This window comes from Homarus americanus, unplaced genomic scaffold (genome assembly GCF_018991925.1).
Source record: "Homarus americanus isolate GMGI-L3 unplaced genomic scaffold, GMGI_Hamer_2.0 scaffold24260, whole genome shotgun sequence".
Classification (NCBI taxonomy): domain Eukaryota; kingdom Metazoa; phylum Arthropoda; class Malacostraca; order Decapoda; family Nephropidae; genus Homarus; species Homarus americanus.
The window spans coordinates 9,992,141-10,005,833 of record NW_024721079.1 but is presented as its reverse complement, the minus strand read 5'-3'; the positions used below and the strand labels follow the sequence as shown (position 1 = coordinate 10,005,833).

Below are 13,693 nucleotides of genomic sequence, written 5' to 3'. Positions count from 1 at the left end.
GCAGCAGGTGAAGGATCCTGAGACCAGCTCTTGATGCTCGTTCCTGCAGGACCAGGGAGGCGTGGTTACAGCTGGACACCACATTCACCCCTATAAGGCCACCACCTAATCGGACTGCAGCAGAGAGCACTGCCTGAAAGTTAACAAAAAGAAAAATATTTAATTCTTCAACTTCTTTTATGTATCTATCAAGTCAGTCATTTCTCACATTTAGAAACAAGAAACCAACTGTGAATCTTCTCCAAATATATACAGTAGAGTAAGTTAACAACATAACACAGGATATATGATTGTCTTAGGTCTGAAGAAAAAAACTAGTATACAGAACAGTATAATACATTTAAGGTTTTCATTTAGTTACAAACAGAAACAAACTTTTTACCTATCTGGAAATACCTTTTACACACAATACAGTACAGCACAGTAGTACAATACTGTACAGTAGTACAGTATTTGTATATTTGTGAGATATTATTGGGTAGAGTACTGGTGATATGAAGAAAATACAGGTTCTGTACAGTTTAATTTTTCCTCCCCATAGCACAACTTGTACCAACCTGTAACTGATCAGTGAGGTGAGGTGCCGTGGTGAAGACATTATCGGCAGGTATAATGGTGTGGGCCGCTCGAGCATCAGTGATGAGGATGGGAGTGTTGAAAGCATGTAAAGGTGTAGCTGTACCTGATACTACTCTTGCTGACCCTAGAGCGACCACACCTGTGGCAGAGAAGAGTAGTTGGGTCAGTCACCTGATGATTAGACACCCCAAACATTTCTCCTGATGATTAGACACCCCAAACTATTTCTCCTGATGATTATGCACTCTAATACTACTGTACCTGGGGATTAAGTTACCTAGGTTAGATTAGGTTGGGTTTTAACAATAACTGATATTCAGTCAAATTGTGACCAAGGGCAGCTGACAAAGCCATGAGATGTTTGTTTCCAGTAGTGTCCTTAAGCCAGCAGCATCTGGTGTTCTTAGGGCCAGGCGGTCACCCATCCAAGTACTAACCAGAGCCAACGTGCTTAACATTGCTGATTGGACAAGAAGCAGTGTTTCCAATGTGGTTAGGTGAAATAAGCTAGGGCATAGGTCGGCAACCCCTGGCACACAAGAGGGTTGACCATGGTACATCAAGTGATTTTAAAAAACATTACAAAATCGAAAAATAATAGCGCCATTTCAAATAAACAAACTGTGACATGAGCTTGAGCTAGAACTAATGCAGTCAGTACCCGTCAGCTCAGCTGTGGCCTATATCATGTCAGACCCAGTGTTGAGATTTTACCTACACTTAAAATACGTTGCTTGCCTTCTGTTCTTTTTTTCGGATATATTCTATATCTAAGAAATTATAGTATAATTATACGTTTTATTATTTTGAATATGTATTTACATCACTTTTATTGAATTTACACAATCATCTTTCTATTAGTATTCAATCTACTGGATTTTTTACTCGTGAGAGTTTCTATTTCTAAGTCACTCAGACTGTCAGGCACGGTCAGTGTACTTTCAGCAGCGGTGACAGAAGCTACTCCGAATTAAGTAGCCACAATGGCAGCTGCTAAGAAAGCCAAATTAGACGTTCCCTCATTTAAACCCTTTTGGACAAAAGACTTTCGATTTATTCTTCAGAATGGTCGAGCTGTGTGTGCTTTGTGTTGAAAGAATGTTGTTTGTCGGACATCAAGTGTAAAGAAACATTATGAAATGAAGCATGAGAAGACATTTAAGGGCAATGTAGACAAGGCTGAAGCAATTAAGAAGGCAGTATCTCGCTATGAAAAACAAAGCAGCGTTATGAAGAATCTGAGTGCAAACAAAGATCATGCAACTGAGGCCAGCTACAAAGTTTTTTTTGCATATTGCTAAACATGGAAAACCATTTATTGATAGGGATTATATAAAGGAGACCTTTCTCAACAGCTCTCAAATTTTATTTAGTGATTTACCAAACAAACAAACAATCATCTAAAGGATAAAAGACATGCCTGTTGCAGCCAGGACTGTAGAGAGGCACCTATCAGACATGGCTGCAAATATAAGAGAACAGCAAACTGTTGCATAAAAAAGGCAACTGTGTTCAGTATTGCTGTTGATGAGAATGTTGATATAAATGACATACAGTACCATGTTTGGCTATTGTCGCCAGGTACAGTGACATGGAGGTACACAAGGAGCTGTGCTGCCTAAGACCTATACATGGTACTATCCAGGAAGATGACATTGTTAAAACGTTCATTGATCATTTTGAGGAGAGAGGAGTTGATATTAAAAAAATATTTGCAGTTACAATGGATGGTGCTCCTGCTATGGTAGAAAAACACAGGGGATTTGCCAAGCAAATTGAGGATAAAATTGGACACCCCCATCCTGAAGTTACACTGCATTAATCTTCAAGAAAATCTTTGTGCCAGAATTTCAAACTCTGATCTCAATAAAGTAATGGCCACTGTGACAAAAATTTTGATTTTTTTGGGTTGCACGATCTGCTCTTACACACGGACAATTTCAGTCTTTTCTGCAACAGTACTTCAAGCACTTGAAGGGGGTGGTCAGCACATCATCCTGTGAACATTACAGAGATTGCAGTGTACATGCAAGAGCTGAAAGCAGAGTTCTCTGTCAGCTTTCAAGATTCCAGCACACTGGAAATAGAGGACATGGAGATGCAGCTGATCAATTTTAAGTAATCTTCATTATAGGCAGTAAACTTCACGGAACTATGTAAATCACTTTAAACAGCTGTGAGTGATCATGAGACCTCCATCCTAGCTGCTGGGCATCCCTTCCAGAGAAATTTGATTGCTTGAAGAAGGTTACGTTTGCACTACTTTCAACCTTTGGATCAACATATCTATGTGAGCAGATATTTTCACACATGAAGAACATCCTCAATCATCATCACAGTCGACTTACAGCTGATCAATCTGAGGGGTGTGTGCAACTTAAGGTGTCCAGATACATATATTCCCGACATAGCAACGCTGAGCAAAGGGAAGCAGGGACAGGGATCACACTAAAATGGTGAGAGCATTTTATAGTATTTGATTACATATCTTACCATTCACATGTACTTGTGTGTATGTATTTCAAATATGTATGAAAGCATTATTTATCAATATTGTATACACATGACAATAATTTGCAAATTGAAAATTATAGTCAGCACGCAGGGCAGTAGAAATGTTATAAACTGGCACAGTGTGTTCAAAAGGTTGCCAACCCCTGGGCTAGGGTGTCTATTCTTCATGTGATTCAAGACTAGTTACACTGTACAGTTCTTTAGTTTGGAAATTTATATCTGAATAATAATGGAAATTCCATGTCTGTTTCATATTTGCCTACAGTAATAGAGTACTGTATTGTACTGCAGTGTACTGTACAATACTGTAGTACAGTCAAATAATTCTGATGATGTTGGTAGAGAACTTTGATGTGATGCCAATCATTTTAACTTTCCTCTATTGAAAAGAAATAATGATTTCAGTATACTGTAATACATGACACAAAACATGTCATTATATACATACACATTTACAATACATATTCAGTAAAATCATCACACAAGTTTATATTGATTCAACATGTGTTCTATACAGACCATGCTGGTAAATGCTGTACATTAACTGTGCTAGTACAGTATACCAAGAAATGAAGACTAAGGCTATGTCCCATATGCGAGCGTCCTGCAGCATCGAGGGACCACATGAGTGTAGCGGACAAACATATGTGTTTTCTTTGATGTGTCCCATGTAGACACACAAGGGTTGGTGAGTGACCAGGAAGCAGGAACTAGATGCCGCGACCTGGAGCAGCAATAAATTATTTTGATCGTCTCTTCCTCCCATTCTACATCAAAACTAAAGAAGGTTATACATTCATTTTCCACTGCTAACAGCTTGATCTTTTCAAGAAATAGATCCTTGTAGACTATTAAAATAGCTGCAAAATGTTTATCTTACATTCTTTGCAGAAGAATGTGAAGTATTGTTTATTCCAGAGGGTGCTGTGTTATTTTTACCTGTACATTCTTGAATTGCTTATGACTTTGCATCCAGACCAATCTATGTCAATGATAATATTATGGAAAGGTGGAGCACACTTTACAATGTCAACAGCAATATCTACCTTTGTTTCAATAGCCTTATTTAAAATTCTGAATTTACTTGTACAAATATTAAATGCACACCCTACAACACGCCTGGCACGTGACAATCTGTAATTATTCTTTTTTCTTTGTTCAGAGCATTCCTAGGATAGGGTTTCAACAAATATACATAGAGTGGGTAAGCCTCGCCCCCATTCAGAATACATTCCGGTGTACTCATGAAACTTCTTTGGATCTTAATGAAGTTCCTTGTAGAGATGGTGAAATTTGGCTACTTCCAACCTCCTTGATATATGGGATCTTTTTTCCTGGGTACCTCTGCAGGTAACACACGTTGAAAAACATTATTTTCTAAAAGTACCAGTAAACATCTGCGCAGCATAGACGGCATGTTTACCCTGGGGGGTAGTTACACAGATTCTGACCAGGACAAAGAGGAGGCGTTGAACAGTTTCGTTTCCTCGGTGTTCATAAGGGAGGATGTGAACAATCTTCCTACACTTGAGGACAGATGGTTTGACACAGAACTGACCCACATTGTGTTCTCAGAAGAGGTTATAAGAAATACATTGTCAAAGCTAAAGGTTCATAAGAGCCCCGGCCCTGACTTGGTGCATCCCAGAATGTTAAGCGAGTTGTGCAACAAGCTAGCTGAGCCCCTGAAGATCCTGTTCTGTAAATGCCTGGATGAGCAAAAGATCCCCAGTGATTGGAAAATTGCTTATGCGAGTCCTATTTTCAAGAAGAGTAATTGTCACTCCACGAATAATTATAGACCAGTGAGTCTGACCAGCATAGTATGTAAAGTACTTGAGAGCATTATAAGAGATGCCATGATAGAACATGTACTACAAAACAACCTTGAAAAGGATTGCCAACACTGTTTTATGCTGGGACGTTCCTGCTTAACACAATTACTCAAGGTACTGGATGTTTGGACCCAAATTCTGGAACAGGATGGTAATATCGACAATATATACCTAAATTTTGCCAAGGTTTTCGACAGCGTACCCCATGAAAGGGTGAAATTTAAACTGGAAGGACATGGGATTCGGGGAAGTGTCCTAGCATGGATCAGAAACTTTCTCAATGATCGCAAGCTGTGTGAGGTGAGTAATGGCACGAAATCATCATGTGTACCCGTAACAAGCGGGTACCACAAGGCAGTATATTGGGCCAGCTGTTGTTTGTTTGCTTCATAAATGACATGCCAGAAGCTGTACGTTCCTACATACAAATGTTTGCAGACGATGCCAAGTTATTTAGGGAAATTAAGAACCAAGCAGACTGTGAAGAGCTGCAGAAGGATCTCTGTGAGCTTCAAAAATGGTCGAAGAAATGGCAGCTAAAATTCAATGTCACTAAGTGTAAGAGGATGCACTTGAGAAGTACCAACGGTAAGGAGGCGTATCGTCCCAACGGAAGTAGAAACTGCATTAATTGAGACTGAATGTGAAAAGGACCAAGGTGTGTATGTTGACAATGAACTGAAGTTCTCGGGCCATTGCGAGAAGAAGGTAAATCAAGCAACTAAATTATTAGGTCTTATAAGAAGGTCGTTCAGATATCTAGACGGTCGATCCCTTGTAACGATCTTTAAGAACTAGGTGCTTCCCCACCTGGAGTGCTGTCACCCCATCTGGTCCCTAAGATATGCTAGGGACTGTCAGTTGATTGAAAATGTCCAAAGGTGGGCCATCAGACTGGTGCCTGCACTTTGGCACCTCAGCTACCCAGAGAGATTAGAGCACCTGCATTTGCCTAGTTTACCGGTATACTACAGACGGGCAAGGAGGGACCTAACTGAGGTGTATAAACATCTCAAAGGGCACTACTCAGTCGAGTGTCCTTACCTGGAGTTGACAGACACTCACCCCACAAAGGGTCACAGCTCAAGATTGAAGAAGCTTCAAGTCCAGAAAACTGCGAGGATAAACTTTTTCGGAGTGAGAGTTGTGAACTCGTGGAACAACCTGCCAGAGAGTGTTGGGACAGCACAAAGTGTGAGCTCTTTTAAGACCAGACTTGACCAACACTGGAGCAGGTTTAGGTACATTCAGGAGCCGGTGCATGCCCAGTACTTGTCAACAGTGCGTTACAGAGACGTGACCGATCGCCCAAGCGACTAACGAGCCGATCAGTGGTGAAGAGGATAAAAGTAAAGACCCTGGCAGGTGGGACATAGGTCGCTTTGCAAAGTAGGTAGCATGTTTATGCCCTGGTCGCTCGATGCCGCAGGTTGCTCGCACATGGGACATAGCCTAGGAATGCAGCGTCCATACCAAGTAGAGGTGGTTCTGGTGGTTGGGTGTCCTGGAGAAGTCTTATTGTCTGCCGCAGAGCCATGTCCGTGTCCCCACAAGCATCATATACTCGAACACCTGCAAAAACACTGACACATAATAACAAGAACAGCAACAAAACTGAAAAGTATACAAGCTTGAAGTCACTTGGAAGAAAGAAATAACAAATGAATTGGTATGACAGACCAAAAATGAATGAATAATAAATAATTAGGCCAACAGCCGCAGTATTTTCCATTAAAACTAATTTTTTTCACAACAAACTGTTACAATCTTAAACTTGAAGTTGAAATTAAGTAAGATGAAAAGATAATATAAAAATTATGAGAAACTTAGTTACTCTAAAACATATCAAAATTTACAAAGAAAGGGAGAAAAATATGAGAAAATTGCAATTGAGAAGAACTTCTTGATAAACGTCTTACTTTGGGTGTCGGTTCCTGGTTAATAAAAACTGGAAATTACTTGTCTTACAGGGTAAATTTTTGGTTCTCAGAGAAAACAGGATGTGTGGCTGGTTGTGTTACCAGTGTTCAATATACTTAACTAGTTGTATTACAGGTGTTCAATGAACATACCTATTACAGTGCTACAGGTGTTCAATAGACATACTTATAGTTGTGTTACAGATGTTCAATGGGCATACCTAAAGTTGTGTTACAAGTGTTCAATATACATACCAATACTTTAGTTGCATTACAGGTGTTCAATAGACATACTGATAGTTGAAGTACAGGTGTTCGATGGATATACCTATAGTTGTGGTACAGGTGTCCAATGGACATACCTATAGTTGTGGTACAGGTGTTCAATGGACATACCTATAGTTGTGGTACAGGTGTTCAATGGACATACCTATAGTTGTGGTACAGGTGTTCAATGGACATACCTATAGTTGTGGTACAGGTGTTCAATGGACATACCTATAGTTGTGTTACAGGTGTTCGATGGATATACCTATAGTTGTGGTACAGGTGTTCAATGGACATACCTATAGTTGTGGTACAGGTGTTCAATGGACATACCTGTAGTTGTGTTACAGAAGTTCAATGGACATACCTATAGTTATGGGACAGGTGTTCAATGGACATACCTATAGTTGTGGTACAGGTGTTCGATGGATATACCTATAGTTGTGGTACAGGTGTTCAATGGACATACCTATAGTTATGGGACAGGTGTTCATTGGACATACCTATAGTTGTGTTACAGATGTTCAATGGACATACTAATAGTTGTGGTACAAGTGTTCATTGGACAAACCTATAGTTGTTACAGATTTTCACTGGACATATCTATAGTTGTGTTACAGGTGTTCAATACTTACCTATAATTGTGTTACAGGTGTTCAATACTTACCTATAGTTGTGTTACAGGTGTTCAATACTTACCTACAATTGTGTTACAGGTGTTCAATGGACATACCCATAGTTGTGTTACAGGTGTTCAATACTTACCCATAGTTGTGTTACAAGTGTTCAATAGACTTTCCTATAGTTGTGTTACAGGTGCTCAATAGACTTACCAATAGTTGTGTTACAGGTGTTCAATAGACTTACCTATAGTTGTGTTACAGGTGTTCAATAGACTTACCTATAGTTGTCTTACAGGTGTTCAATAGACTTACCTATAGTTATGTTACAGGTGTTCAATAGACTTACCTATAGTTATGTTACAGGTGTTCAATAGACTTACCTATAGTTGTTACAGGTGTTCAATACTTACCCATAGTTGTGTTACAAGTGTTCAATAGACTTTCCTATAGTTGTGTTACAGGTGTTCAATAGACTTTCCTATAGTTGTGTTACAGGTGTTCAATAGACTTTCCTATAGTTGTGTTACAGGTGTTCAATAGACTTACCTATAGTTGTGTTACAGGTGTCCAATAGACTTACCTATAGTTGTGTTACAGGTGTCCAATAGACTTACCTATAGTTGTTACAGGTGTTCAATACTTACCCATAGTTGTGTTACAAGTGCTCAATAGACTTACCTATAGTTGTGTTGTAAGTGTTCAATAGACTTACCTATAGTTGTGTTACAGGTGTTCAACAGACTTACCTATAGTTGTGTTACAGGTGTTCAATAGACTTACCTATAGTTGTGAAACAGGTGTTTAATAGACTTACCTATAGTTGTGTTACAAGTGTTCAATAGATTTTCCTATAGTTGTGTTACAGGTGTTCAATAGACTTTCCTATAGTTGTGTTACAGGTGTTCAATAGACTTACCTATAGTTGTGTTACAAGTGCTCAACAGACTTACCTATAGTTGTGTTACAGGTGTTCAACAGACTTACCTATAGTTGTGTTACAGGTGTTCAATAGACTTACCTATAGTTGTGTTAACAGGTTCAACAGACTTACCTATAGTTACAGGTGTTCAATACTTACCCATAGTTGTGTTACAAGTGTTCAATAGACTTACTCTATAGTTGTGTTGTAAGTGTTCAATAGACTTACCTATAGTTGTGTTACAGGTGTTCAACAGACTTACCTATAGTTGTTACAGGTGTTCACAGTGTGTACAATAGACTTACCTATAGTTGTGTTACAGGAGTTCAATAGACTTACCCATAGTTGTGTTACAGGTGTTCAATAGACTTACCTATAGTGTAATCATGTTGGGACTGGTTGTTGATGGTGTCCAGGGCCCACTCTGCCGCCCCCACCTGCTCCACGGCCCTTGTGTTCAGCCCCCCACAGCCCCCTGGTGACCCTCCGCGACCATGCAAGTCAGCCACCACACCTGAATTGAAATAAACTAATTAAATTATCTTGTCATTAAAAAACCTGGTTGCATCACATAAAGTTTAGACACCCCGGCTTATTTCACCTGAAGATTAGATACCCCAGCTTATTTTACCTGAAGATTAGATACCCCAGCTTATTTCACCTGAAGATTAGATACCCCAGCTTATTTTACCTGAAGATTAGATACCCCAGCTTATTTCACCTGAAGATTAGATACCCCAGCTTATTTCATCTGAAGATTAGATACCCCAGCTTATTTCACCTGAAGATTAGATACCCCAGCTTATTTCATCTGAAGATTAGATACCCCAGCTTATTTCACCTGAAGATTAAGTGATTTAACCATCCTAATGTTACCAGGGGGATTAGGTTAAGTTTTATAAGTTAGACTAGTGTTAGGGTGGTTAATATTCATGTGAGGTAAGTTGGGATGTCTTATCTTCATGTAAAATAAGTTGGGGTGTCTAATCTTCAGGTGAAATAAGTTGGGATGTCTAATCTTCAGGTGAAATGATCTAGGGGTATATATTCTTTAAGTGATCTAAATATATTCGACAACATTATTCAACAGCATTATATTAGATGAATCACAAATATTTTAAACAAACGCAACACGTGTGAGGAAGGCCCGAGTGACTCACCAATGACAACATCTCCAGGTAGTGTGAGCGAGGGAGGGTCCAGCGATGACGACACCCCTATGAGGCTCACCAGCACCAGCAGTTGTCTCTGTATAAAATAAATAATAACCATTTTAATGACTATCTGAATAAAGAACATGACGTAACTTTCCCGGATCACCTGAAGACTTGCTCCCTCTCCCAAGATTGTTTCACCAGAAGATTGACCACCTAAAACTAACCCTCCTGAGTATCATTAGAGTGGTTAATCTTCAGGTGAAATAAATTGGGGCGATATCTTCAGGCGGTCATCTTCCCCATCACCTGTTTAGTTCATCTATTGTTTAACTTACATTTATCAAAAAAATCAAAATACCCCGATATACCTACAGTCGGTCAATGTAAAGACAGATACGAAGAAATTATAGACATTGCAGGTACAGAATAACGTGTATACAATATACATCTCAAATGAATAGTCAATAAAGGACGACCTTCTCTGGAAATCCTGTAGAGACTAAATAGCCACATGTAAGATAATATGTTCTAAATTGTCCTTCATACGTGCTGCATTCAATCAGTCTAGGTGCCATTATTAAGTTTGGGACAAGGAAGATTGTTTGAGAGTTGGTGGTCAAAGCCATCTACCGGCAGACGTTTTCAAGCTGTCTGTAGTTTGGGGGTCTCAGTTTTCAATTTCATTCACCCATCTATGGTTTCTGCCTTCCTCTGGACAGTCTTCATCCCCCCCTACACTCACCATCTTCAACTTGTTATTTTAATCAAGTTTTCCCTTCTGATGAAATAACAAAAGTGGGATCACTTGAAGATAAGGTTAATTTAGTTTAATAAGGTTACGTTAAATCGGGGCAGGTTAGATTTGGTTATGTTAGGTTGATGTTAGGGTGGTTAATCTCCAGGTGTTCACAAGATAGGAGTAGGAAGTTAAGGGTGATCTCCTTCACACTTCCTGTCAGTGTCAACAGCCATGACTGCTGAAGTAATTTGCCAGTGAGTGGAGACAGGCCGGTCCCTCCCTCCCTGCCCACACTGCCTGGGAGCCGGCATGCCTGGCTGAATTCTGCGGGTAATCTTCACTCAGGCTGGACCTACAGTAACTGGGGGAGCAGACAACCTGGAGATGTGCTCGACGGTGCGCGCCACACTACTGTACTATAAAATTGTACAACAATTTTCTCTCATCCATCATGGCATTACGCTGGATAACCTGAAGATTAGACACCCCGGCTTATTTCGCCTGAAGATTAACCACCTTAACGCTGTCTAGAGGGTTAGATTAGGGTAGGGTGGGTTAGGTTAACGTTACGGTGGTCAATCTTCAGGTAAAATAAGCTGGAGTGTCTATTATTCAGGTGATCATTACACTTACATTGTCCTTTGGATACAATACACCGACTACTAAGGTGAAACAATAATTCAGTAGCGGTTATATGACGTTAGGGGTATAAAAATAGTACTTGCTCTCTTATGTTGATGATATAATATAAGACTACGCTTCAACAAGTGTGGCTTCAACGATATTAATATCTAGTTTGAGTTCTATAATCACAAATAGACATCTTCATAATGTACAATACTGTATATCAGTTACGGGCCTTCATGACAAAACTGATTGTTGTTCACTTTCACTTAACTTTTTTTTTTTTTTACTTTTCACAAATACTGTATCATACTATGTTACTTCATCGTTTATAAATTCACTAATCACCTTGTTATTTGTAGCCTGTCACTGATATTCGTTCTTATTTTGGATCTAGTGAAGGTTAGGAACCCTAGCTTATGTCACCCTAAATGGGGGGCTACTGTAGGTTAGGTTAGGTTAGGTTAGCATTTTAGGGTGTTTTAGTTATCATGTGACACAAACTGGGTTTCATAATTTTCATTATATTTATTTTGTAGCCTTTTCCCTCTATAATCCAATACTATTCCATAATTCCAACTAATTAACATTTTAGTCACGTTAATGTGATTACCTTTTCTTCACAATATTTTTCTTAGGTGTCATGAAGATTAGGAACCGCTGTTTATTTTACTTGATAATTAAAGAATCAGATATTCTATTTTTTCCCACGAGGAAGTAAGAATTATCAGGAAGATTCTGAAGATGACGAACACTTTTGCCAGGGAATGATGCACCTGAATTCCTAGAAGACAAAATGAATGAGTAAACCTGAGTAATCTCACCACAACAAAATTACTTACCGTAAAAAAAGAAGACTGCCGAGTCATATCCGCTAACGTAGAATTGTACATGTTTTCTGGCCTGTTGTCTCGGGAATAATAAAAAACACATTATTACTGACAGTATAATAATGTGTACATAATGTTACGGCCTATAAACGCGAAATTTCTTGAATGTGAAATTTTTAAAGGAACTTGACCCACAACAAATTGGCGTCCCTGGGTGGAAGGGGAAGATGTACAGTACAAAAGACGGTGATAATATAATGTTCTTGGCCTGAATATAAAATATATACCATACAGAATTGATCTCACATCTTCAGTTTCACCAGTATCACCTTATATCAGAATTGTCTAAAGCGTTTTGTCGGTGCAAAGGTGTGATACATCTTTTAGAGTTAACAAGTGGCCCGTCGGCAACTCAGACAGTGGGGCAACACACTGACTTGAGGAAACTTACTGTATGGTTGGGCTGTCCTTTTTGTCCTTGGTCACCACACAGCTGTTACTGTGTGTGTGAGTCAATTTTGAACCACTTAGACTATTCATCAGTGTTTGGCCAAATATAATATTAAAAGTTGACGTCCCGCACTGAAAGGATTAAAGGGTTGATACACGTATTCAATGCTCACACAATCACACATAGCCAGATGATGTAGGACTATTTCTTCTTTATAGTCTCAGTGGTATTGCGACGTCATTTTGCCCTCCAAGTTTAAGTGGCAACTTAAAAGACAACCAGTTAGATACATCCTCGCTTCACCAGTTTCGGGGAAAAATGACGAAGGAACAATTGAGACTCGAAAGTGAGCTGCCTACACCACTACACGTCTACACTATCTCTTGTGTTGTCCCACTGCGATAAGTAATGCCTAGTTATACCTGTGATAATTAATAACTGCTGCAGGTGTAACCAGAAAATATAATTCTACTGAATTTAGTGATGCCGGCAGCTCAATCTACGGTTCACTCGCCCTATTCTACTGTCCCCTCAAAATCCTGAGGCAAAATAACTTAGGCAGATTTAATTTTTTTCCTGTTTACGTGAGACATTTAATATTGCTGGTAACTTTGCTGGGTGAAGAATCAAGTGAGTTTTCAGCCGCCTAGCGAGTGTTGGAGTTCCAACGCTCATCATGTAAGTAATAACGATAAACAAAAATAAGTCCTGTGATTTTATTTTGTTTACAACAACCTAAACAAAAAATAAGTCAACAAAAATTTATCTGACAGCTACAGCAAAATTAAATATATATAATATTTGTCCTCCACCAACCCAGCAGCAATATTTAAGAAAACTCTTTTTATCCTCGCGTGTGTCCCTGTCTTTGTGTGACCAATAGTTGAGAACACGACAACTCTAATAAGAAGGGATTTAACCCAACTCACTGTGGATGTATTTTAGTAATACCTCACATGAGTTAGATAATCAACATTTAATGTCATTATTATCCAGAGATACGGCCCCCCTGACTGTTGTGGTCTGACAGGGACTGTCTCAACTACTAATCTTGTGTTTGTTGGAAAGCTCGGCTAATGGCGCACATCACGCAGACAGGTATTACAAGCCGGGTTGATAACTTTACACCTACTGCACACCACAGCCTCTAATGGTAGCCAGCATATGATGAGTTAGCTGCTGTGAGAGTGCAAGAATTTCAGAGTTACAATGTAGCTGCATTTGAGAGTTCGTGTT

The 13,693-nt window shown here is 39.3% G+C and overlaps 1 protein-coding gene across 1 annotated transcript in view; it reads right to left on the bottom strand.

Moving 5' to 3' along the window:
- LOC121861543 overlaps positions 1-13,693 on the bottom strand; it is an 83,287-nt gene that overhangs the window by 27,458 nt on the left and 42,136 nt on the right. The window contains exons 2-6 of the mRNA XM_042359394.1: positions 9,817-9,904; positions 9,030-9,170; positions 6,402-6,500; positions 558-718; positions 1-133 (exon numbers count right to left, since the gene is read on the bottom strand). The exon at positions 1-133 is cut by the window's left edge and continues 59 nt beyond it. Coding sequence (XP_042215328.1) covers positions 1-133; positions 558-718; positions 6,402-6,500; positions 9,030-9,170; positions 9,817-9,904 — 622 coding nt within the window. The remainder of the gene's footprint in view (positions 134-557; positions 719-6,401; positions 6,501-9,029; positions 9,171-9,816; positions 9,905-13,693) is intronic.